At 53.4% G+C, this 21,686-nt stretch overlaps 6 protein-coding genes across 6 annotated transcripts; 3 read left to right on the top strand and 3 right to left on the bottom strand.

Moving 5' to 3' along the window:
• Nucleotides 1–2,131: 2,131 nt before the first annotated feature.
• On the top strand, nucleotides 2,132–3,565 carry CMK2 (Calmodulin-dependent protein kinase cmk2; the record flags this gene model as incomplete). The annotated part of the gene is made up of 5 exons (XM_056220764.1): nucleotides 2,132–2,190; nucleotides 2,233–2,440; nucleotides 2,489–2,645; nucleotides 2,693–3,078; nucleotides 3,128–3,565. 5 exons carry the CDS (start codon nucleotides 2,132–2,134, stop codon nucleotides 3,563–3,565), a joined length of 1,248 nt encoding a protein of 415 aa, XP_056066067.1.
• An 815-nt stretch (nucleotides 3,566–4,380) lies between these two features.
• Nucleotides 4,381–6,755, top strand: N0V89_012038 (uncharacterized protein; the record flags this gene model as incomplete). Its single annotated transcript, XM_056220763.1, has 5 exons — nucleotides 4,381–4,427; nucleotides 4,509–4,551; nucleotides 4,605–4,664; nucleotides 4,785–6,222; nucleotides 6,274–6,755. The coding sequence occupies 5 exons, from the start codon at nucleotides 4,381–4,383 to the stop codon at nucleotides 6,753–6,755; spliced, it is 2,070 nt and encodes a 689-aa protein (XP_056066066.1).
• Nucleotides 6,756–8,128: 1,373 nt separating this feature from the next.
• On the top strand, nucleotides 8,129–8,878 carry N0V89_012037 (uncharacterized protein; the record flags this gene model as incomplete). The annotated part of the gene is made up of 1 exon (XM_056220762.1): nucleotides 8,129–8,878. The coding sequence occupies one exon, from the start codon at nucleotides 8,129–8,131 to the stop codon at nucleotides 8,876–8,878; it is 750 nt and encodes a 249-aa protein (XP_056066065.1).
• A 1,219-nt stretch (nucleotides 8,879–10,097) lies between these two features.
• N0V89_012036 (uncharacterized protein) lies at nucleotides 10,098–11,291 on the bottom strand (the record flags this gene model as incomplete). The annotated part of the gene is made up of 1 exon (XM_056220761.1): nucleotides 10,098–11,291. The coding sequence occupies one exon, from the start codon at nucleotides 11,289–11,291 to the stop codon at nucleotides 10,098–10,100; it is 1,194 nt and encodes a 397-aa protein (XP_056066064.1).
• Nucleotides 11,292–16,518: 5,227 nt separating this feature from the next.
• On the bottom strand, nucleotides 16,519–19,109 carry N0V89_012035 (uncharacterized protein; the record flags this gene model as incomplete). The annotated part of the gene is made up of 3 exons (XM_056220760.1): nucleotides 16,519–16,832; nucleotides 16,906–17,155; nucleotides 17,208–19,109. The coding sequence occupies 3 exons, from the start codon at nucleotides 19,107–19,109 to the stop codon at nucleotides 16,519–16,521; spliced, it is 2,466 nt and encodes an 821-aa protein (XP_056066063.1).
• Nucleotides 19,110–20,020: 911 nt separating this feature from the next.
• Nucleotides 20,021–21,536, bottom strand: PTC7 (Protein phosphatase 2C 7; the record flags this gene model as incomplete). Its single annotated transcript, XM_056220759.1, has 2 exons — nucleotides 20,021–21,340; nucleotides 21,513–21,536. 2 exons carry the CDS (start codon nucleotides 21,534–21,536, stop codon nucleotides 20,021–20,023), a joined length of 1,344 nt encoding a protein of 447 aa, XP_056066062.1.
• Nucleotides 21,537–21,686: the final 150 nt, after the last annotated feature.

The raw sequence follows: 21,686 nt of genomic DNA, 5'->3' as shown, positions 1-21,686 counted from the left end.
CGTCGGCACGCTCCTTCCATTCATCTACACATGCGGTCTCAGCGCGGTTACATTTGTGCTGTACGGCTACGACAAGTTGCAAGCGCGCAACAATCAGTGGCGTGTCAAGGAGACGACGCTGCATGTGTGCGCTTTACTTGGGGGATGGCCGGGTGCACTCGTGGGGATGCACTACTTCCAGCATAAGACAAGGAAGCCGGCTTTTCTGGTGGTGTTTTGGGGGATTGTGATTGTGTGGGAGGGGTTTTGGTGGATCGTTTGGAGGTCGGATCTTGACTTGATGGGGTACTAGTCAGGCTGTTGGTCGCTTGGGGGGATAGAGGTTTTCGAGTCCGCCTCTGCATCGAAGAGGTCAATTAGGCCTGCGCGGAGAGCAAGTGGAAGGCTGAAACTTTTAGTGGAGGGCTGATATACTGGGAGACCGAAAGTGGCTGGTTTTGAGGAATCGTGGATCTGAATCATCAGCGTACCCAAATGCGATCGAAGAGTCAGGTCAAAAATAAGAGCGTGTCATTGTCGCTCGCCAGGTCATGCAGTCGTAGGTATCATGATGCTACCGTCAGGTCATGCAGTTGCAGGTATCGTGTGCTGCCGTCAACTCCCAAGCCTCCCTTCCGCCCTTATGTTCACTCCTGCGCCGTTGTGTATCCGTCTGCGATGTCCTTCGCCTTCAGCACTGGCTTAGCTTCCTTCAAGTCTCCCGACCTCTTCGCTGCCTCCTCTTTCGCATTCCTGGCCATGGTTGACACGCGTTCAAACAGGATCTTCGAGAAGTCCTCTACGCTGTCCCACGCTTGGCTTGCGGCTCGTCCTAGATCTCACCCTCAGATTAGCGACCAGTGAGCGGACTCGTCAAAGAATCCGCAGCTTCACCAGTGGCTTCTCCAAGAGGGTTTTTTGAGATGCCGCCAACGGCGTTGCCGAGACCTTTTTTGAGCTGCATAACGTCTTCTTGGTCGGAGGCGGGGATCTTGGAGATTTGGTCTGCGGGTAGTTAGCGGCTTGGGGCTGTGTTGCAGCGGGATGGCGGATTTAGGGCGGAGGGTGCTCCTGTGGGGTGGAAATGCTTGTGCTTACCCTTGGCCATGTAGGAGAGCTTGTTTTCACCCATGGTCTTGAGGGCAGATCGTTCGAGCTTGCGCTTGAGCTCTGGTGGGATGCCGAAGAGGTAGACGGCGAGGGCGAGGACACCAACGATGCCTGCGAGGACGGTGAAGGTTTGAGCGGCGGTCATGGTGTATGGGTATGTTGGTTTAGTCGACGAAGGTAAAGATTAAGGATTCAAGTTGTGTCAAGATGGTCGTGCGGAAAGAGGAATGATTGGCGTTGTGGTGGGAAGCCTAGATTTATGTGAGGTGTGGCAGGCGCATGACATCATTGCTCTACGAGTGACACAACGCGATCTTGCAACGCCCTTGCTTCAGGGCCCCGCAGATCCACTTGGCTTGGGAGTGAACACATTCGGACAATTTTCGCACTTGATGTTGGGACGAGCGCTAAGCCGCATCTCGCAAAACGTACACAATCTCACAGGGTGCTCCTGTGGCTTTGATGGTTAGAGGAGCGAGCCTTCACGCAGTCCCAGAGTCGGCGCTGCGGTCGCGATGCTGATACTGCACTCTGAGGCAACTCAGGTCAGAGTCTATTGACACATCGTTACCAGTCTCGTACTGTGTCGATGCCTGGCTGATAGGAAGGGTGGTGAAAGCGTTTAGATGTTCAGGCGCTAAGCATCAGCTACTCAGCCTCAGGAAACCGCAAGGCAGCCCCCACCAGCAAGAACGCCTAGCCGCGCCCCTCGACTAGGCCATTAATTCGGAGAGCTGACAGCTGCATTGGACCTCTCACATTCGCATCTACACGCACCTACGTTCCCTCCGTCCCCTTTCACATACATCGTTTTTCCTACGGTTCCGTATCTACCGCACGCTGGAATCGCTCGCCTACCCCTCCTCGAGAACCCCGCCAAACCCTCCGCCGTGCCAAACAGGCGCCTTCATCCAAACTTCAGCCTCAAGGACAGCGCAGCACTGCGCTGCGAGCGACAGCTGCAACTATGAGTTGGGCGCCCTCTCTTTGCATTGTTGCATCTACGTGGAATTGTCGCTAACGTATTGATTCAGTGACCAACATGTTGAACAAGCTGCACGGCCAGCCCGACAGCTATGACCGCAAGTTCGTGCCCCGCTCGTATGTTTTCAGCCAGCCCGAATGCTAAACAATACCCGCCAGATCTCGCTATCGCTTCGGAAAGACGCTGGGTGCCGGTACCTATGGTATCGTCAGAGAGGCTGACTGCCCCGAGGGCAAGGTCGCTGTCAAGATCATCCTGAAGAAGAACGTGCGCGGAAACGAGCAGATGGTATACGACGAGCTAGAGATGCTTCAGCGCATGCACCACCCGCACATTGTCAAGTTCCACGATTGGTTCGAGTCGAGGGTGAGCATATTTGCGGTATAGATAAGAGGCAAGAGCTGACGCGGCCAGGACAAATACTACATTGTGACCCAATTGGCCACTGGTGGTGAATTATTCGACCGCATTTGCGAGAAGGGAAAGTTTACAGAGAAAGACGCCGCAGAGACAATCCGACAAGTGCTCGATGCTGTCAACTACCTGCACCACAACAATGTCGTCCACAGGGGTATGTATCTGCTCACGCATACGATATTCCTGCTAAAATGCTTCCAGATCTCAAGCCGGAGAACCTGCTCTACCTCTCACAAGAACCCAACTCCTCACTCGTGCTCGCGGACTTCGGTATCGCCAAAATGCTCGACTCCAAGAACGAGGTTCTTACCACCATGGCCGGCTCGTTCGGTTATGCAGCACCGGAGGTGATGCTGAAGAAGGGACATGGCAAGCCGGTAGACATGTGGTCTATGGGTGTCATCACATACACCTTGCTTTGCGGATACTCGCCGTTCCGGTCTGAGAACTTGGCCGACCTGATTGAAGAGTGCAAGAATGGACGCGTGGTGTTCCACGAGCGCTACTGGAAAGATGTCAGCAAGGATGCGAAGGAATTCATTTCTTACCTGCTGCAGCCCGACCCGGCTAAGCGACCTACGAGCGAGGTATGTGTATAACCGTGCGGCTTGAAATTGACCGCTAACATCCGCACAGGATGCTCTCAATCACATCTGGGTCAGTGGAAAGACTGCGTCCGACCACAACTTACTACCTGAGATCCGCGCCTACGTTGCCAAGGCACGACTCAGGCGCGGTATCGAGCTGGTGAAACTAGCCAACCGCATCGAAGCACTGAAGATGCAAGAAGACGAAGAGGAAGGTGTGCCCGGCGAAGCAGACGTACCTGCAAACGCGACCGAGGCGGCGGGTGAGGCGTTAGCGGCACACGAGGAAGGCAAAGGTCTGACGACAACAGAGGCTGCAGCGCCTGGATCAAGCACAGGCAAAGGCCCTGGACGCTTGAGCAGATTGGCCAAGGGTGCCATCTTCCGCGAAGTAGTGCTTGCCAAGGTCCGCGAGATGAAGGAGACAGAAAAGCAGAAGGAGTTCGAGAAGCAGGCGACCGAGGCCAAGGCCTCCAAGAAGGCCTGAGCTGCGTCCCAACCAACTTGCTCTTCGCGTGGTTATGGTAGTCGAGATATTCCAAGGTTTGCAGCTTCTTTGGTTGGCTTCTCATCGTAGGATACCCTGGTTTGCAGTTGCCAGGGTGGTACTTAGACATGATTTTTGTGAATGAAACAAACATTGAGAGACGCAATCCCACGGGTCTTCCGAGTGATATCGAGTGGTTTGTACTGGTTGAGTGAATCACCCACGGGTCAGGCTGGGTCACGTGCACTAAGGGCGGCAGGGGCCGCACGCGAGCCGGGGTCTGCTTCGCAGTCGCGTCTGCAGCGAGCTGCCCAGAGTCCAACTGCACACCGCGCTGCACCCGCCCCAAACCTGTTACTGCAGGTATTGTTTGCTAAAACTCACTCAGAGACCCTACGCGACGGCGAATTTGCGCCATGGAAAGCGCAGCGAAGCGGAAAGCGGGTGGTGCTGCGGCGCCCGAGAGTGAGGGCCGACCGTCGAAGCGCCAGAAAGTACCGGTACGTGCACGCTCTGGTGGTGATTGCAGCATTTTCTGGGGGCGCGAGGGCAAGAAGACGGGCTTGCGACAAGTTGCGATGCGCGCGATGCGGGAACGCTGTGAGGGGAGCGCGCGACGGCCTGGTTCGAACCGCGACCTACCCTACACCACCCCACGTTGCCCGCAACAACACGCGCCCCTCCGCAATGCGCGCAGACAATGCTGGGCCAGAGAGGGCCAGGAGAGATGCAATGGGCAATGCTAACGATGGCTGCGTGTATAGGCCACTCCCACGGCGAAGGCCGACACAGAGACACCAGAATCCACGACGACCATGGGCTTGAAGTTCCTTGAGAGCTTAAAGCAGGCAAAGGACAAGACGTGAGTGCCTGGTCTCAGCATGCGCTAGCCGCGCGCCCCGGCTGCCAGAGACCCAAAGATGCTGTTACTGACCAGCACCAGTGGCCGTCCCATCTCAGTGCACTTCCTCTCCCTCCCTGACAAGGTATGCTCCTAGACGCGCTCCCCGCGACAGCCCCGCTAACCAGCCGCGCCCAGAACGAGCTCCCCGAATACTACGACGTGATCAAGCTGCCCATTGCGATTGATACTATCGAGGTACGCACCTGCCATTGCATGTCCCACGTCACTGCGCTCCTACGCTCGCCTATGAGGTGCACTTTGGCCCTCGAGCACACCGAAACACAGGACGCAGGATGAAGCCTAACAGCCGCACAGGACAGACTCAACAGCGGTGGATACACCAGCCTTGCGCAGGTCGAGAGCGATTGCAAGCGCCTCGTGAACAACGCCAAATCATACAATGACAGGAAGTCTGCCATATACGAAGATGCCGAGCGTCTGCGCAAGACAGCCTCCAACTGGATGGTCAAGCACAACCCAGCATACCGAAAAGAAGGCTACCAAGCCGTAGCTACGCCCATCCCAGGCGAGGAGCCCATTCCATACGGCAAGCCGATCCCGCGCGTCCATAATGGGACTCCGAAGGCGACCCCTTCCACCCCAGATTCTTCTTCTACAGATAGACCGCGACGAGCAGCAGCAGTCGCGGCCACGCAAGCGGTTACCCCAGCGCCGTCTAAGCTGCGACAGTCGGCTTCCGCTGCACCTGAAGAGGGGGATAGCACAGACTTCAATGACAAGAGCTTCCAGCAAGCACAGGAGCAGATCGTCAATGGTCTGATTAATTACGTGGAACCAGTCAGCGGACTGCAGATCTTCCAACCTTTTGTTAACCTGCCCAGCCGGGCCTTGAAGGATTACTATCAGCTGATCAAGGACCCGGTCTCGTTATCGGGGGTGCAGAAGAAGGTCCGCGGTGTCATCGGCCGCAACGCGCCCACTGGGCACACTGAATTGAAGAGCTGGGATGCGTTCGAGCAGATGACGAGCTTGATCTGGAAGAATGCCCGTGACTACAACGAGGACGGCAGCGACCTGTACAATTTATCCCTCGAGCTAGAGGAGATGTTCAACCAGCGACTTGCAGCAGCCAAGTCAAAAGTGGAAGAGCCGCCACAGCCAAAACTCAAGCTCAACATGTCCACTGCAGCACCATCTCCGGCACCACAGCCAAAGCAAGCACTGAAGCTGAAGCTGCGGCAAAGCCCTGTATCAGATCCAAATACTCCAGCTGCACGAAGCTCGGCCACACCTGGCGTCATAGTGGACAACGATGCACTGCTCAGGCAGCAAAGGCACGTTCTAGACAGCATGAACACTAAAAAGTCGTCAAGACCTCCTTCTGCTGGCCGAACGGGAACACCGACGAACCTAAGCAATCCATTCAGTGGACCGCGAGGCGCATCGGCGACATTGGCATCAGTACCAGCGGCGCAGACTAGGACAGCCGGATCGCCAGGCGTGAATGGCATCAAGAACGACGTGCAATCCCCAGCTCTGAATGCGATAAGGCCAGCAAGCAATGCCTCTGATGGCCAAAGCCAACGGCTGAGCATACCAGCGCACACGCCACATCCAGTCATGCCTCCACCACACGCAATGTCCCGTCCCACCAGCGGCAGTCCTCTTCCAAACGGGCCCGTCGGTCAACAGGCCGCCGGTTTCGCCACCCCCTACGCGCCTCCCGCTCCCTCATACTACGTCCCGCCCGTAATCCCGCACTTTGAAAACTTTCGCAAAGTGCCACTGAAGAGTGAGTGCCCGCCTCCATTTCTCAGCCATGTGTAGTGCTAACACCCAGCAGGCGCCAACGAAGCCCTCATCCCCAAAATCACACTGAACACGCACCCCGCGCTCAACCTCCCCAAACCCTGGACCGTGCAGATCCCCGCGCACAAATCCAAGACACAGCACTCCGTCACCATCCCGATTCCTACTTCACACTCGTACCTCCAGATCACGCCGCATGTCCCCATCGCGCACACCGCACGGCTCTACCGCCTCTTCGTCATGGTAAACGGAAACAAGACGTTCGAGGTGAACCGCATCCCCGTCACGGCGGGCATCAACGGGTCGGCATCGTCGCCGCAGCCTGGCATCGAGGCGGGCAAGAAGAAAGGCGAGCCGGTGTACGAGGCGAAGCTTGTGGCGGGGGTGAATCGCGTGGAGGTGGAGATTGTGGCGGAGAAGGATAGATCAAAGGGTGAAAAAGAGAGTGGGGTGCCGAGGGAGATGGTGGAGAGTGAGAGGTGTACTATCTTCTTGCATCTTTCCCGGTCTTTGTAGTGTGGGGACGAAAACGGGGATGAGAGGGGTGGCGAGGGTTTTAGTGGGGATATGAGACCGAAGGAAAAGGTGCAGAGTGGGGGGTTGTCGGATGTGGACTGAGACTAGACCTGACTTTTCTTTTCTACAGGAAGGAGGAATGGGATGGATGGGTGGAACGGGCATACCAATGGTTTGGTTTTTCATGGCGTTCATCGAGAAGTGGAAGGTCAACATTGGCCTTTGGAAGGAGAGCATTGCTTTTTTTACTTTTGCTACTCATGGATAAGCATTTGATTCGATAGGATAGCAGCGAACTTGTTGCTAGGGGAGTACAGTAGGAAAGAAAGAATGAAGTAGCTTTTAAAGAATTCGATGATGGACAGTGTAATAATAGCATCTGCAAAGGAACATTTTCCAGGGAAATGAACAACTGTGAGAGATGTAAGCAGGATGGGACGCATGCTGGTGCTGAGGTGGCTGGGGAAAATTGCGGGGAGTGCAGCATAAGGGCAGGCATGGTGTAGGTGGGAGGATTTATGGATAGAGTACCTATGGTAGGAAGGGGGATGGGTGAGGAGCGGATGAGGAGACGAGACAAATTTAGAACGTGTTGGCGACCTGAGGTCTAGTTGCTGGTATAGCGTGCAATGATGTTATTCTGCTTTACTTGCTATTTTCTCTCCGAGGCTTGTGATGAGGTTAGCTACTTACTTTTTCTATCCTACTTCTCTCGCTAACATCTCAGGGAAGAGGCTAAACCTAAAGGGGAGTCCCCAGACAGATATTACCGTGTGCTCAGGTTGACCTAGTGGAGATAGTGACCGATCGCAGACATTAGGGTGTTACAAGACACGGAATTGATGAAGGGATTAGTGCATCTTCCTCAAGAATATTTAAACGTTGGATCCGAGTGGATCGGAAACACGTCCAGAGCACTCATGGCCGCTCTTACCTGATCAGGGAGATACACACCGAGCAGGAAGGTGGCATGCTGGCCCTGCACGCAAGTATGGAACTCTTTCCGCACATCCGAAGCGCTCTTTCCTCCACGAGCAACAAGCGATAGACTGACGTAGGGCCTCCAGCCGGACGGCTGCACTCTTCTTCCACTCATGTCTTACACATTCTTGGACACATTTCTACACTTTCGTGAGCTGTTGGCACGCGCAGACTACACTACACTTACGGGCTCCCGCTTGCGATAGCCGGTTCGAACTTCACTCGTGGACGTCATGGCGACCAATTCTGATACCCGTGTACCTTTGCAAGTTCCCTGGACATTGTTCGAAAAGAGTCTCAACCTGCCTCCATGCCTGGGCATCCTGTGCGAATGCGCAGACCTTCCCACCCATCAAGGTTATCCGACCATCCACTTCACCACACCGTTCCCGATGGAATGCAACGGCTGTTTCAGTCGCATACATGGATTCATCCTAATCCGGGCCCTAGCGCAACGTCCCGCTGGGACTCAAGGCGTCCTTGAGGAGAAGCTGCCCGCACTCGAAATTCTCCGGAGGACTCACATTTTACTACAGTGCGTCACATGTCACCAGTTCATCACCGTCCGCTTCGAACCAGCATACAAAGATTACCTCTTGGAGAGCGGCGCAACAAGATTGCCTGAGACCATGTGGCATGATATGGAGGCGGGAAATGGAGCTGGGCCGAATGACCAAAATCACGATCCAAGGAAAAGATTCAGTTCGGATGTTGTTGAGCGGCACAGCAGGCTCAATCGAAGATTGGATTGGCAGAGGCAGTTCAAACGTACGTTGAAATGGATATTGAAGGAAGAGCGAAAGAAGCAAGAAGATCAGCTGGGCGAGCTTGATCAATTGTTCCGGGATGCGCAACAGAGCCGCGGGGAGGAGGTGACTGGCTTGCCGCAGGTATCGGAGATGGCGGTATTTCTTGGAGCACCCCCTAACTGGCACGATGGACTCGTGAGGACTGAGGCGGACGATATCCTAGATGGTCTGGAGCGAGAGGATCTGGAGCGAGAGAGCCTGACGCGAGAGGATCTGAATCCTATGGTAGTGGGGACAGGTCAGCAAACGGAATCTGGAACAGGATCGAAGAGGGAGAGAGAAGATGAGTCGCCGGATTCTTCCCGCAAGATGCGGAGGAGCGATTCTGTCTAGTATTATCCTGAGACTATGGCTTTCTTATTCTGGAGTTCGTATGACAGGGTAGTGGTCTCTGGTTAGCTTCAGGGGCGTTGGAGTATTTTTCACCAAGCTGCATCCTTGACTGGTTGATGCAACAGAATTGCATATTATGCTAACCTTCTTCGTCACTTTTCCAACCCATCTGCATACCTTGATTACGTGCATCGAATTTTCGTAGTGTTCTGGATAGTGCACCGTACGCTCTAAACCCGGGCCACGATACCCTCAGTCAACATACCCTCAGTCAACATACCCCTCAGCCAACATACCCTCAGCCAACATACCCTCAGCCAACATCTCCGCTACCTCCCAATTTCCCATGACCCAATCTCATCCCAATGTTCCACATAATCTCTCTCGGAAAGACACACACTCTCCACATAAGACTCACCCACTCCTCACAGTCCTCAACTTGTCATCGTACCCACCATCTAACCTATCCCTCTTCTCTCGCTGCTCCTGCATTGCGTCCTAGCAACGCGAGTAAAAATGACACGAAGATGATAATCCACCATGTTTTCTTGCCAGCTGGCGATTGCTCATCCATCGAGCTATCCGTTGCTAAGCTATACACTTCCTCATCTAAATTAACTGTCAAGCGCCTCGCTTGCGGCCACGCTTCGGTGTCCCGGTGTATGAATAAGGAAACGCGGCGGTATTCGGTCTAGCTTAAGGGACGCAGACATGCGCAGAGTCGCTTGAGGCGTGTGTACTAGGGGTGCTTAGTCTGAACCCTTTAGGACCAGGAGAGTCGTGAGGCACGTTTCTATATTTCCCCAACGGGTGTGCTTCTTGCGAAGTGATGGCGTAGATCGTGCGTATACCCTCGCTGTCGTCTCGTACCTTTCGATGATCATGCAAATATCTACTGTCTTGTAGTGGAGTTAGGCATTGCTAGGATGGGCCCACTACCAGACTGGACGCGGTAAGACAGCGACAGTATCGGTCCACGTTGCAAGGTCGAATTCGGTCCTTGCCATTGCTACATACACACAGACACTATGTACGATACAGAGTGACCATAGGCACAAGAACACTTGCTAGGGAAATTAAACACTAAATAGATACAGATACAGCGTAACGTCACCATACGCAAAAACGAACAATGCAAAGCGTAGACACGTAACACAATTGAATTCCATCGGTCGACAGGCACCGCCGACAAAGGCTATGCTCGTTGGCAACGAGGCGCTTACAAGTTATCCGCGCAGCCAAAGTACTGCTCGACGTTGTACGCGCCAGGCGCCTTCCAGCTATCATCCTGATAGCTGAAGATGCACGCATGGTCGCCCACCTTCTCAATGATGCTCTGCATAGCCTTCTTCTGCTCGGCCTTACCGGGGATAGCAGCGTTGTTGGCGTCGCCGCCAGCAGGCCAGCCGATCTCAGAGATGAACTTGCCCTTTGCAGCGGCCTCGGGGCACACCTTTGCGGCCTGCTCGAGCTGCTCGTAGGCGAAGTCGCCGGCCTGGGAGGCAGATTTGCCGCCGTCGAAGAAGGGCTGGACCTGTGCGGCGAAGATGTCGATGACGTCGCAGAGGGCGCTGCCGTACTGCTCCCATGCGGCCACGGTCTCGGTCGTGGTGATGGGGGCGGTGAAGCCAGCGGCGAGCCACTTGGTCTTGACGGCGGAGACGTACGAGGCGAGGGAGGCAGCGTCTCCACCGTGGCCGGAGATGTACTCGTTTCCGACAATCAGCATGGAGACAGTGTCCTTGGGAGCGTTGTCAATGATGTCCTGGAGCTGCTCGTTGGCGCCCTGGGAGTTGGGGGCGGTAGCAGCGTCGAGGAAGATGCCGTAGATGACCTGCATGCCGTGCTCCTGGGTAGCGGGCACGACGTTCTCGAAGACACCGCAGTCGGTGCTGTAGACGCGGATGGCAACGTAGCCGAGATCAGCGATCTTGCCAACGTCGGTCTTGACTTCCATCTCGGACTTGCAGTCACCGCCCTTGGTGTAGGGGGTGTAGGTAATGGCCCACTTCTTGCCATTGGGCTTGTTCCAGGTACCAGAACCACCATACGAGGGAGTGCTGGGCTTGCTAGGCTTGGGCTTGGGAGCAGCCTTGGAAGAGGATGCTGGAGGAGCAGCGTAGTAGCTGGAAACGGCCTCCTTTGAGGAGGAAGGCTTAGCCGGAACGTAGGCGGCAGGAGAGGATGATGGTGCCACCGGGACGTAGGCGGAAGATGGCACTACTGGCTTCTCGGAGGACGAGGGCGAGGGCATTGGCACCGCAGGGACGTAGGCAGAGGACGGCACTACTGGCATCTCCGAGGTCGAGGGCACAGGAGCCGGAGTGTACGCAGCAGACGTAGAGTGCTCTTCCTCAGTGCAGGAAGTAGAGGTCTCCGGGACGGGAGAAGGAACAACGACAACGGAGGTCATGTTCGCGGGGCCGGACGGGGCTAACACAGGTTAGAATGACGCTGCTTCCTGAAACCTAATCCACATACCCGGGCTGGCGGTCACGTAAACGGTGGTGGTCACCGTCTGGCAAAGGCCTTCCTCAACTGCGTAGCCACCATCGCGACGGAGGTGGAAACCAGCATGAGCCTTGTGGGATGCTGCGACCGCAGATCCAACGAGTGCTGCAACAATTGCGCCTTTCATCTTGTCTTTGTTTACTTGAGATTTAGATTGCCGAGGCAGTGATTATTCGTAATAGGTGTTGAGTGAGTGACGATTATTAGTATATGAGAACGTAACGCAAAACGAGTGACTGTGGCACAAAGGCCGGGTGAGTGAGGGCGTGCGAGGCTGTCGACGTACAGAAACCTTGTGCGAAGGAGCGCAGAGAGGGCAGATGGGTTGCTTTTGAGAGCGCACGGCTACAGTAGCGCATGGCAGCGATTAGGGGTCCGTCGAGTCGTAAATTAGGCACATTACACGCATTGCCGCAAGTGGTCTAAGCTGTGCCTGCAGGGCGCCAAACTACTGCTCGAACGAGGTCAGGATGAGCATGTCGGGTGCATCGTGAAATGAGCAGTCCGGGGCAAGAAGACGAGGGTGCTCAATCCGGCCTAGGGGGCTCGTGAATGCGGTTAGGCGGAGCCATTGTCGTTAGCTCAGCTCCCCTGACAGGCCGGGCAGGGTGCACAACACCGCACAACAGCATCACAATTCGCAGAGCAAGCACTCGCCTGCAATCGGTAGGATTGGCCTGGTGATGGGGGCCTCATGGCGGGGCGAATTGGGAGCTTGGGGTCCTCGGCACTCAATCTCCCAGCCGAGATGCTCTGCTCATCTCGGCGCAATCATATTTCCAGGCCTCTAGTCAGGAAGGTCTTGAACGGGTCCTCGTGATGCTTGCTACGCGCCAGTAATGCGAGTGATTCGCAGGCTAATGAATGCAGGTACCGAGTCGTTGCGCTGCAGGTCGGGGACTTGATTGAGCTGCTGCAGGAACAGAACACAAGAACCGCGTCTGTGCTCAGGGGCATCCCGGTCAAGTGTTAGCGGTAGTGGGGATAATTGTTTATTGGCGGTGAGGTTCGCACGCCGGATCGTGCACCATATCGACAAGCCGTGACTCGTGAGCGACCTTCCCCAACGGCTCTATCGTTTCATCGCAAGGCGGGACAGAGTTACTGCTGCGCCACTCCTTTCCATCGTCGCCATGCTTCTGTGGCTTGGGTCCTTGTCTTGCCTGTCGCTCTCTGTTGGCACGTTGACACGCCGAGAGAAGTTGTGCTCCCGTCGTGAAGTCTAGCTGCCGATGCGGGTGCAACGGCAAAAGCGGAACTGTGCCGTGTTGGCGTGTTGAACTTTGAAATCCGCAGGGTGCGAGGATGGTGCAGGGTGAATGTCGTGATATTGCGAGAGAGGAAGGAGTCGTGCGAGTGTGAAGAAGGGAAGCTGGTTGCGAGAGCATCCGCGCACCGTTACGTCATCCGTACTGCAAGGGAAGTCGCGACGCAGTACGCACATCTCAGTACGACTAAGCAACTTCAATCGTCTTACAAAGACGACTCTCGTACTCCAGCTCTGCAGACCACGAAGTGTACACGACAAGTTCTGTGTATGAAACTCTATCATTGTAATGGTTGGAGATGCAAGTTGCTGGAGATACAAGTGAGTTCTATTTGACTTTCTAAATCATATCACCTCTCTATCTTTGCGAGCATCAAAGAGTGACTCCATTCAATCCACAATCCTCCAATCCCAAGCTTCAACCACGCTTGCCATCTAGAAAAAGCTGAACTGCTGGTCAACATGATACCTCCCCTGGCTGTTCGAGCATCCACTCCCAGCGTTGTTGAACGGGTTGGAGTGCGCGAAGGAGTTGAAGCTGCCATCTAGGTTCTCGAGGTGGAACGCGTTGTTGCCGCAGTCCCTCATGAAGTCTATCCTTTTCGTCAGCATGCCGCAAATATACTTCAAAATCGCCTTGTTCCTTCCCCTGCTGCGGCAGTCATCGTGGCGAGTCATGACGTCTCAAACTCAGGCCTTTTGCACCGGTTTGATCAAAAGCAAAAAGAGAAGAGGAATACAACGCACACTGGACACCATTCTGCGCCTGGAATTTTCCACCATTGAAATCGCACGGGTTGTCGCTGTCGTGACCTTGGAAGACGTAGGTACACGCGTTCTCGCCGTCGATCCAAATGGCGTTGTCTACATTTCCACTGTCGTAGCGAGCTTTGCCGTAGTTGATGGTGGCGAAGGAGGTGCCGGCCATGAGGGCTGCTAGAAGAGCGGAGGTAAAGTGCATGGTTGCTGTAGCAGAGTCAATGTTTGATTCCACAGACGGAAAGCCCCGGAGATGTACTTGAAGGTGATCTGGGCTGGATCGAAGCTGAAAGTGGAGGATGCGATTGAGTTGCTTGGTGTTGTTGTTTCGGTGGACTTGAGATGGGTTTATATACATCTCTTGGGGAGGATGCTAGGCGACATGAATGCTTGAAAGGGCGTGAAGCGTCAGCGTGTGCAATTTTGGGTTCTTTCGCGAGGTCACGACACTGTTGTCGTTGGATCACTTCGGCCTCGAGACCATGGTCTGTGGTGGTTACCGCCTTTCCAGTGTAGCATCATCAGCATCAGCATCTCCACGCCTACAATCAGCACGACGTCCACCTCCTAAAAAAAACCGGAAGAAAGACTCAAGACGAGTCCAATCAGGAAGGCACATCGTGGGAGCAGAGTCACCATGGAGCAGAAACGGAAGAGAAGTATGTCCCGTCGGATTCACTCAAGGTGAGCTTTGCATCACGTTGATCGCATTCGGAAACCACTCATTACTGAAATGGTATTAGTATGATCGTTCTTGCCTATGCAGCCTTGCGTGACATCTCTATGAATTGCCCGATGCGGTTCGCAGTCGATGCCCGATGTAGTTAGTGGTTTTGCAAGACCATCTCAGAACATCAAGTACCATCAGCCTCGCCAGTGCTGACGGCCACTCGTATGGGCATGATTTCCACGCTTACCGAGGAACGATGCTGCGTAAGCGCCAGGAAGCTTTTAATTCGCGAGTGTTGTGATATAATCACTAAACAGTCCAACATCGAAAAGTTTGCGTCGATAGTTCGGCCTTTCAAGTCTACTTACTGAGACTAGGCGTTTGTAGGATCTACCCACCGTGCAACTTTGTAAAGTTGAAGGTGACTATAGAAATTTGAAGGGATACTGAAGAAGGCGTTGTCTACTTTGAAGCCTTGCAAGATAAAAATTGCTACTATCGCAGACTTCGACTGTATAGTGCGTCGAGTTACTTCAGGCTGAATGAACGTTCACCTAACAGAGGTCTCGCAATTGTACCACCAGTAAGGCAAACAGCAGAAAAAATTCCATTCGCAACTATTGTGATGCACTAAACATAAGCTCGATTGTCACGGAAATACCTCGTGCATTGCTCTCCGCTTCCATAGCTTGACGTTCTATGTTCACTGAAGTTGTGCATTCAGAGACTTGACCCATCGCGTACTTCGTGCGGAGATGATCCCTCGAGCTTTTATTCTCATCGCGTTGTATAGACTTTTAAGTGCACCCAGGCTAGGCATTTACAAAACCAATTCATGATGTATATTCAGTGTCTCATAGGCATCAAGGGGTCAGCATCACTAAGCCAGAGCAGCATCTCCAGAACAGCGAACATCACCAAGGTAGAGCAAATTCAAGCCAGAGAAGATTCGCGACGGCCAATTTGTGTAGAAGAGATCAGAGAAGCATATCTAAGGCCGATCAGGTACCTCAACGAGGACAGAGTAGTGCTCCCCAATCGCAGTATCTCTGCAATGATTAGTCAAGTCATCAGCATGCCAATTCCATTACTCAAGAGCAGAGTAGGGGCATCATCATCGACGGCATACCGAGCAGCATGGTAATCAGCATAGTAATCAAGTCAGATGATAGCAGCGGCCATGTAGCCTCACGTTAACTCAAGCTAGGCTGGAGCAAAAGTATCGTCATTGCACTACATAAGAGTATCGAATCGTTAAGCTAGACTGGAGTAGTACCACCAACCCAGAGCAGGTCACTACCTCATAAAGATTAGAGCAGCACCGCCAAATCAGCTTACTTAACTTGAATGAGATCAGAGTTCAAAAGAGCTCATCCCTCAGCCCATACGGTTCCTTTATCTAAGCTGTTGACAATACAAGCTACATGTACAAGTAAACTATCTTACAAGAGGGCCATTCTTGTAAAGGAAACCAGGCCATCCATACAAGCATGTCATCCCAGCATCTGCTCTCAGAATGCACTGCATCACAAACGGCCGCTCAAGGAGAGGTTCGCATCTGTCTGCTATAGCTGGGTCGGACCCACTTCACTACCCAACAAACCCATAAACCAAAGGCAGAGCAAACGGATCCCGTGAAGAAAATCGAATTCTGGGCCGGGATACCGGTATTCTGCAAAAGTCAAATTTCCTGGAATATCTAAACCCTCACGCAACCCGATCAAGCATCCAGTCATAAAGCAGTACTACTATACTGCTCTACCGTGTCTGTTCTTCGCCAGCCAGCCCTCAGTCACCGCAACATACACCGAGTCAACCCAGCCACTACTATCATCAAACCCCAGCGACAAGCACGCAAAAAACGATGAGGCTCTCTATCGCCCTGACTGCTGCGTTCTCCGCAATTGCCGTTGTCGCATCGCCCACGAAGCGCGACAGATACGTCAGCCTCGACGAGATGTCTCAGTACGACTGCGTTATAAGTCCTCCACATACCTTACCCGTCTTCACACTAACGCCATTCATAGAAATCCTGCGTAACTGCATACATGGACATCGAGTCCTACACGCAGCACGAATACTGCGAAAGCAAAGCTCCTGGTATTCGGCACACAAATAAGAAGAAGGTCATACCGTGTATGGCAGAGACGTGTTCACCTGGTGATCGAGAGGCTATTAAGTACGAGAGTCGCGTGTGGTTTTGTGGCTTTTGTGGGTGGTTGCCTAGTGATGCGGGGGTTGAGTGCTAGGTGGGAAGGGGAAGGGGAGGAGATTGAGGTGGGAAGGGTGCTAAGTTGTGAGGGAGGGTTTGGTAGATTGTGTTGGCCTAGGCTTAGATTCGCAGAATCGAATGGGGGAAATCGAGGTAGATGGGTGGACCAGAACGAGATGAGTGTCACTTTGGCATTCTCGTGTCCATACACACGCTTTACTCTAGCTATCATAGGTGTCCACGTATTCCTCCACTGGGGGTGGCGGTGGTTTGATAGGCTTCTTTTTTCCCATTTTCTTCTTTTTATACGCGGGAGTCCCAAAAAATGGGCCCCAGCCATCGTGGTCTCGTGGCTGTTCCGGAACTAGAGGTTCTTCCGGCTCCGAGACCGGCTTTACTTCAACAGGGCCAGGATATTGGACAGACCTGACACCGTTGACCAAAGACAGACTCTTGGTCGATTCTTCCAAATTTGCAGTTGTGAGCTTGTGAGGGACAGAGCTTGCTTCGAGGGAGGTCTCCTCACCCTGATTGTCTATAATTGTTCCAGTCTGATCTGTCTCGACCATCAGCGAAGGATTAGGGTACCTGGGCTGGTGACGACTCACCCTGGAACGTAGCTGGTGAAATCCCTTGGACACTCTTGAGTTCCCTCAGACCATTTTCCAGCACTTGGAGCTTCTCGCTGCATCGGGCTCGTTCCGCCGCGGACTCTTCATCTTCGGCGGCTAGGGTCGAGATCGTCTCCTCAGTAAGGTTGAACACATCTTCTGGGCAGAACAAGTTCGGGAGTTTCTCTATGAAACAAACCTCAACGGCCAGCACACTGAAGTCATCGATGACTTTCTTCAAGGCGACCTATTCTATGTAAGGTAATGTTTCAAGTGGGATGCAAGGGGTGAGGGATTACCTTGTAATATGCTTCCATGAAGTCTGTGGCCGTGGAGCTTGCATAGTTGTTCATGTCTGCTTCAGTCTTTGTAACAAGAAACTGGATCAAGTTGTTGACGTCGATGTTCATGAGCTGGGTTCCTTGAGATGTATAGTCATTGCCAAAGAATTTCTCAAGTGACTTCTTGATTTCGCGAGCGCGACGTTTATCTTGTGCTTTCTGAACGTTCTCGGTCAAGTAGTGATTGTACGTGATAGGATGACCTGTATCGTGGGGCTTGAGGAGCTCGTTGACTTTTCCACGTAGCTCTTTGGTCATTACTTCCAGCCGGGGATAGATGAAGTGTTTGAGAAGTGCATCAAGCGTGGAGAGATTGGAGAAGTGCGATAGGACCGAGCGTACAACGAAGTGGACCGCCTGCACAACCTTGTCCACAGTGTCATTAACCAGCTTGCTCCAAGGTTCACGCTGTTCATGAAAGAGCTGTCCAATGATAAGTGGGTCAAATGTTCCAGGTAGCTCGCGTCCCCTGCTTCGCTTCAAAAGGTTCTTGACCTTCGCTACGTAGGCTTGGCGGGTGATCTGACGAGGATGATTCGCTAGGTCCTCATCCACGATAGCGTATGCGTGCCCTTCCTTGCGCATCGCCTCCGCGAAGTCCGTCAATGTGTTCTGGAGAATCGCCCTCAGACGCCTTCGGTAACCGACCTCATTGGAGGCGTCTCCAAAGAAAGGATCGGAGTAGAGACCATCGGCAGCAGCTTTGACGAGTTTGCTGAAGGATTGACTCACATGGAGGAGATATCGCTGTTGCTCTTGCCGAGTAGTGCGGGACGCACCGAGTATCTCCAGCCTATGATTGCAGTCTTGTATGCCATCTTGTATCTGAGCCAGAACATCTGGAAGTTGAACAAGGATCTGGTCCTTGAGGATCTTGCTGAGTCTGGGCTTCAGACAGTGCACACCTACTTGTGTTGGATGAAGGGACGTCCATATACCAGAAGCGAAGAATTGTTCCTCTGCGAGGTTGCGTTCGTGTAGCGTGAAATGACTTGTGGCATATTCCCTATTGCGCAAGACATGCCATCCCAGTCGGAACTTGACATCCTTGTTCTGCGCGAGTTCGACGAAGAAGCGTTCGCTGTCGGAGCCCTTGTCTAAAGTGTCAGGCTTAGTGATCAACCCCAGGGTTCGAAGACCGTTCGGATCGATCTCACGCGAGTATTTGGTGATGGCTTGGTTGTTGAAATCATTTTTTGCGGATACAACGGCAATGATGATGCTTCGTGGACTTCTCATGTACTTGAGGACGAGAGACTTCACCGTGTCACTGTCCGCATCAGACTGTGCACGACTACCAGCTTGGAATAAACCCGGCAGATCAACAAGGGTTAGATGCGGTAGTTCCGGACTAGAAAGCTCCAGGCGAAGGATGTCTGAGCTGAAGACTTTGGTGCTGTCATCAATACCCATCGCCACTTTTGCAGACTCGATGATTTTGTCGAGCTGCAGAGCTTCTGCTGAGACCGCTATCTCATGCTTGAACTCTAACAGCTTGGTTTTCTCATCTTGTGAACGCTCCTCATTGGTTCCTGGGACGATGCGTATCTTGATGGGCGATTTTGGGCCGCGTCGGAGTATCAACTCAGTTGCAAACCTGGTACAAAGATTGTCCTTGCTGGGAAACGTCACTCCCGAGATCGCCTCGAGGACGGAGCTCTTTCCGGATGACTGTTCGCCGCATACGATGATCTCGGGAAGATCGATGTACCTGCTAATACCTTGGGAGCGAAGGTTGTCGACGATATCAAGAATGTTCCGCGTGTCGTTAGACTGGAGGATGGTACTAGCACCATTCGTACCGTTGACGAGAGTCGTATTGCTGTCACCTTCACCGTTGACGAGGTCGTCTTTAACCATGTCTACCAATCGAAACCGATCTCTTATATTGCTTCTGTCGAATGGTGAACTGTTAGCTCATCGGCCCAAAATTCAAGGGCGGACTTCACATACAAAGGTTCTTAAGGGCACAATCAGCCGGTAGGCGATGAGAAGATAAAGGGAAGAAGGTGCGAGGCTGAATATCTGCGCGCTGGATTGTTTGTGTTGTTACACAGGCCCACTTTGCCCGGACTCAACCCCGCGGTGACGAATGGCAAGCTGTTCCATTGCGCAGGGTGCTCCTTATCAGCAGCAGTGAGAAGTTACTGTAGCTGCAGAACAATTTCAAAACAAGCAGAATAACATTGGGTACGTCTCTGAGTCGTGAGTGCTGCATCGCTAGAGCTTTTCCATGTCTTGGGGCGTTCACTCACAGTCTCACGCAGAGTACCAGATCCAAAGTTTGGGCTCAAACCAGCGAGGTTGAATACCCTGTAGCTGCATGTAACCCCTCATTTGCAAGGCCAATAGCCAACAACGTGGTGAAGCCGCGGCGACGTGTCAAAAGAGTTGTGGTGAAAAAAAGATGAGCGCTGTTAAGAGTCGCAACTTGAACGGGTGTAAGAGAAGGAGGATAGTCTGGGAGCTAAGGCCCGGCTGTACTTGCGTTTACCTACAAGAGCTGTATGAGCTCATCGGTCAGACGTTAACTGCTTGATGCGACACTGAACCAGAAACGAATTAAGATTGCGCAAGATTAGAACCTGCCTCATGTTATACAGAAAGATCCGCTACCTTCTAATATTCAAGATACCTCCGGAAATGACGATGTGTGATCACGTGTTGTCGGCGAAACATAACCCTTCTCTTAACGCCGTTCCATGCAACCAACTTCGCAATATGCGTACAAATGCGTGACTCTTGCGACCCAAAGCCTGAAATCCACACTCTTACTGTTTCGGCTCTTCCACGACTAATGCAATCAAAGCGGCTATATCATCTGGCTTTCCACCGTGCCACGCCTCGCCTGGGAAATGTTTCTGCACCTCCTTCGCGAAGGGTCCATCTCGTCGCTGATTCAAGCCCGTCTCTTTTGCTTCTTTCGCAATGGCGGTGGCTAACCTCGCTTGCAATGAAGTGGGTCCTGCTTTTCCATCTTTACCAGCCTGCACCAAGCTGCGCAGCTCGCTTCCAACTTCCATGACACCGTCATTCTCCACCCACGCCCCAATATCCACCATGTTGCGGCTCACTATGCCAAGGACATCCTGGGGGCTAAGATTATCCCAGACCCCATCCGTGGCGAACACCAGCACGTCTCCGTGGCGCACACGGTGGTTCGTTACACTCGCCACCTTCGGAAGGTCTGACAACGTGCTAGGCCCGCCAAACACAGCCATCTGTACGAGCATGCGCTGTGGAGTCTTGGAAAGCTGATACGGCGTGTTGAAGCCGTGCGTCTGAGGTTCCGTAAAATGTCGTACGGCATTCAAGCCTAAGTGCATGAAGCCAGAATCTCCAAGATTGGCCACTTCCACATGGCCGTCCGGCTCTGCGACAGCCAGACATGCGGTGCTCCCACCACCGACAATGCTTTCGTCGTCTATGACGTGCTCGTAGCCAACCTGGAGCAGACTCTGCGGGTGCAGGGTGGAAGAGGTATTGGACTTGGGTGCCCACATGCGCGCTGCGCACGCCATGTACTCGCACAGGCCGTGGGAGAAATCGGCGGGGTCGATGCCGGACTCGACCCAGCCGCCCACCCCGTCTGCTACACCAAATGTAGTGCTCTTTGTGGTTCCGACTTGGCTGAAGAAGAAGGCATCCTGGCCACTCTTTGCGCGCGTGCGCTTTGCTTTTGCGCTCTTGCACTTCCTGAGGTCTGTCACCTCGCTCTTGCTGGGGTCATAGATCTCGTTCGTGTATATATTCCTGGCGGCGTTGAATTTGTCTTGTTTGGCGGAGTACGATGAGGCAACGTGGTATGTGAATTGCGGCGTGCTCTGCCAGTTATGCGACGAGGAGTGAAACGACCGCAAGCCAATCTCGGCAGGCGAGGAGTCGCGGTTCAATGGACATGTTTGCGGTGCATAGAGCGAGGATGCGCGAGACGTATGCGATGAATAGTTTCGTTGGGCGTGGACCGATGCTAGTAGTGACGAAGTCGAGATGCAAAAGATAACGAAACGCGCTGAGGCGGCTTGACGCGAGGCGCGCAATGAAAGGCCCGCAGCGCCAGTTATGGCAGATGACATGGCCGCAGCCCAGGCCTAGAAATGGGCTGTCAGTATGCGATTGCAGTGCAAGTAGGATGGGCCGGTAGGGGCGGGCATCGTAATGTACCTTTGCGGAGAGTGAAAGGGACTACTTTTTCGCAGGGGGGTGAGCATTGGCGTCATGCGGCTAGCTACGGTACCGTAACCGTTGCGTGGGTAGACTTACAATTGCAATGAAGATGTCCAGCATTGTTTGCGCAACTGCTGACCGCACACGATGAGATTGCTGGACGGGGCAGCGTGGCCTTACAACTCACGTCAGATTAGCTATCTGGCCCTTCTCGCTTTCTGAACCTTGCAGGTACATATCGCACATCGCATGTTTCACGCAGCCCTATCG

Source organism: Didymosphaeria variabile (genome assembly GCF_027946475.1).
Source record: "Didymosphaeria variabile strain IMI 356815 chromosome Unknown scaffold_9, whole genome shotgun sequence".
NCBI lineage: Eukaryota > Fungi > Ascomycota > Dothideomycetes > Pleosporales > Didymosphaeriaceae > Didymosphaeria > Didymosphaeria variabile.
This window is presented reverse-complemented; position numbering and strand designations above follow the sequence as displayed.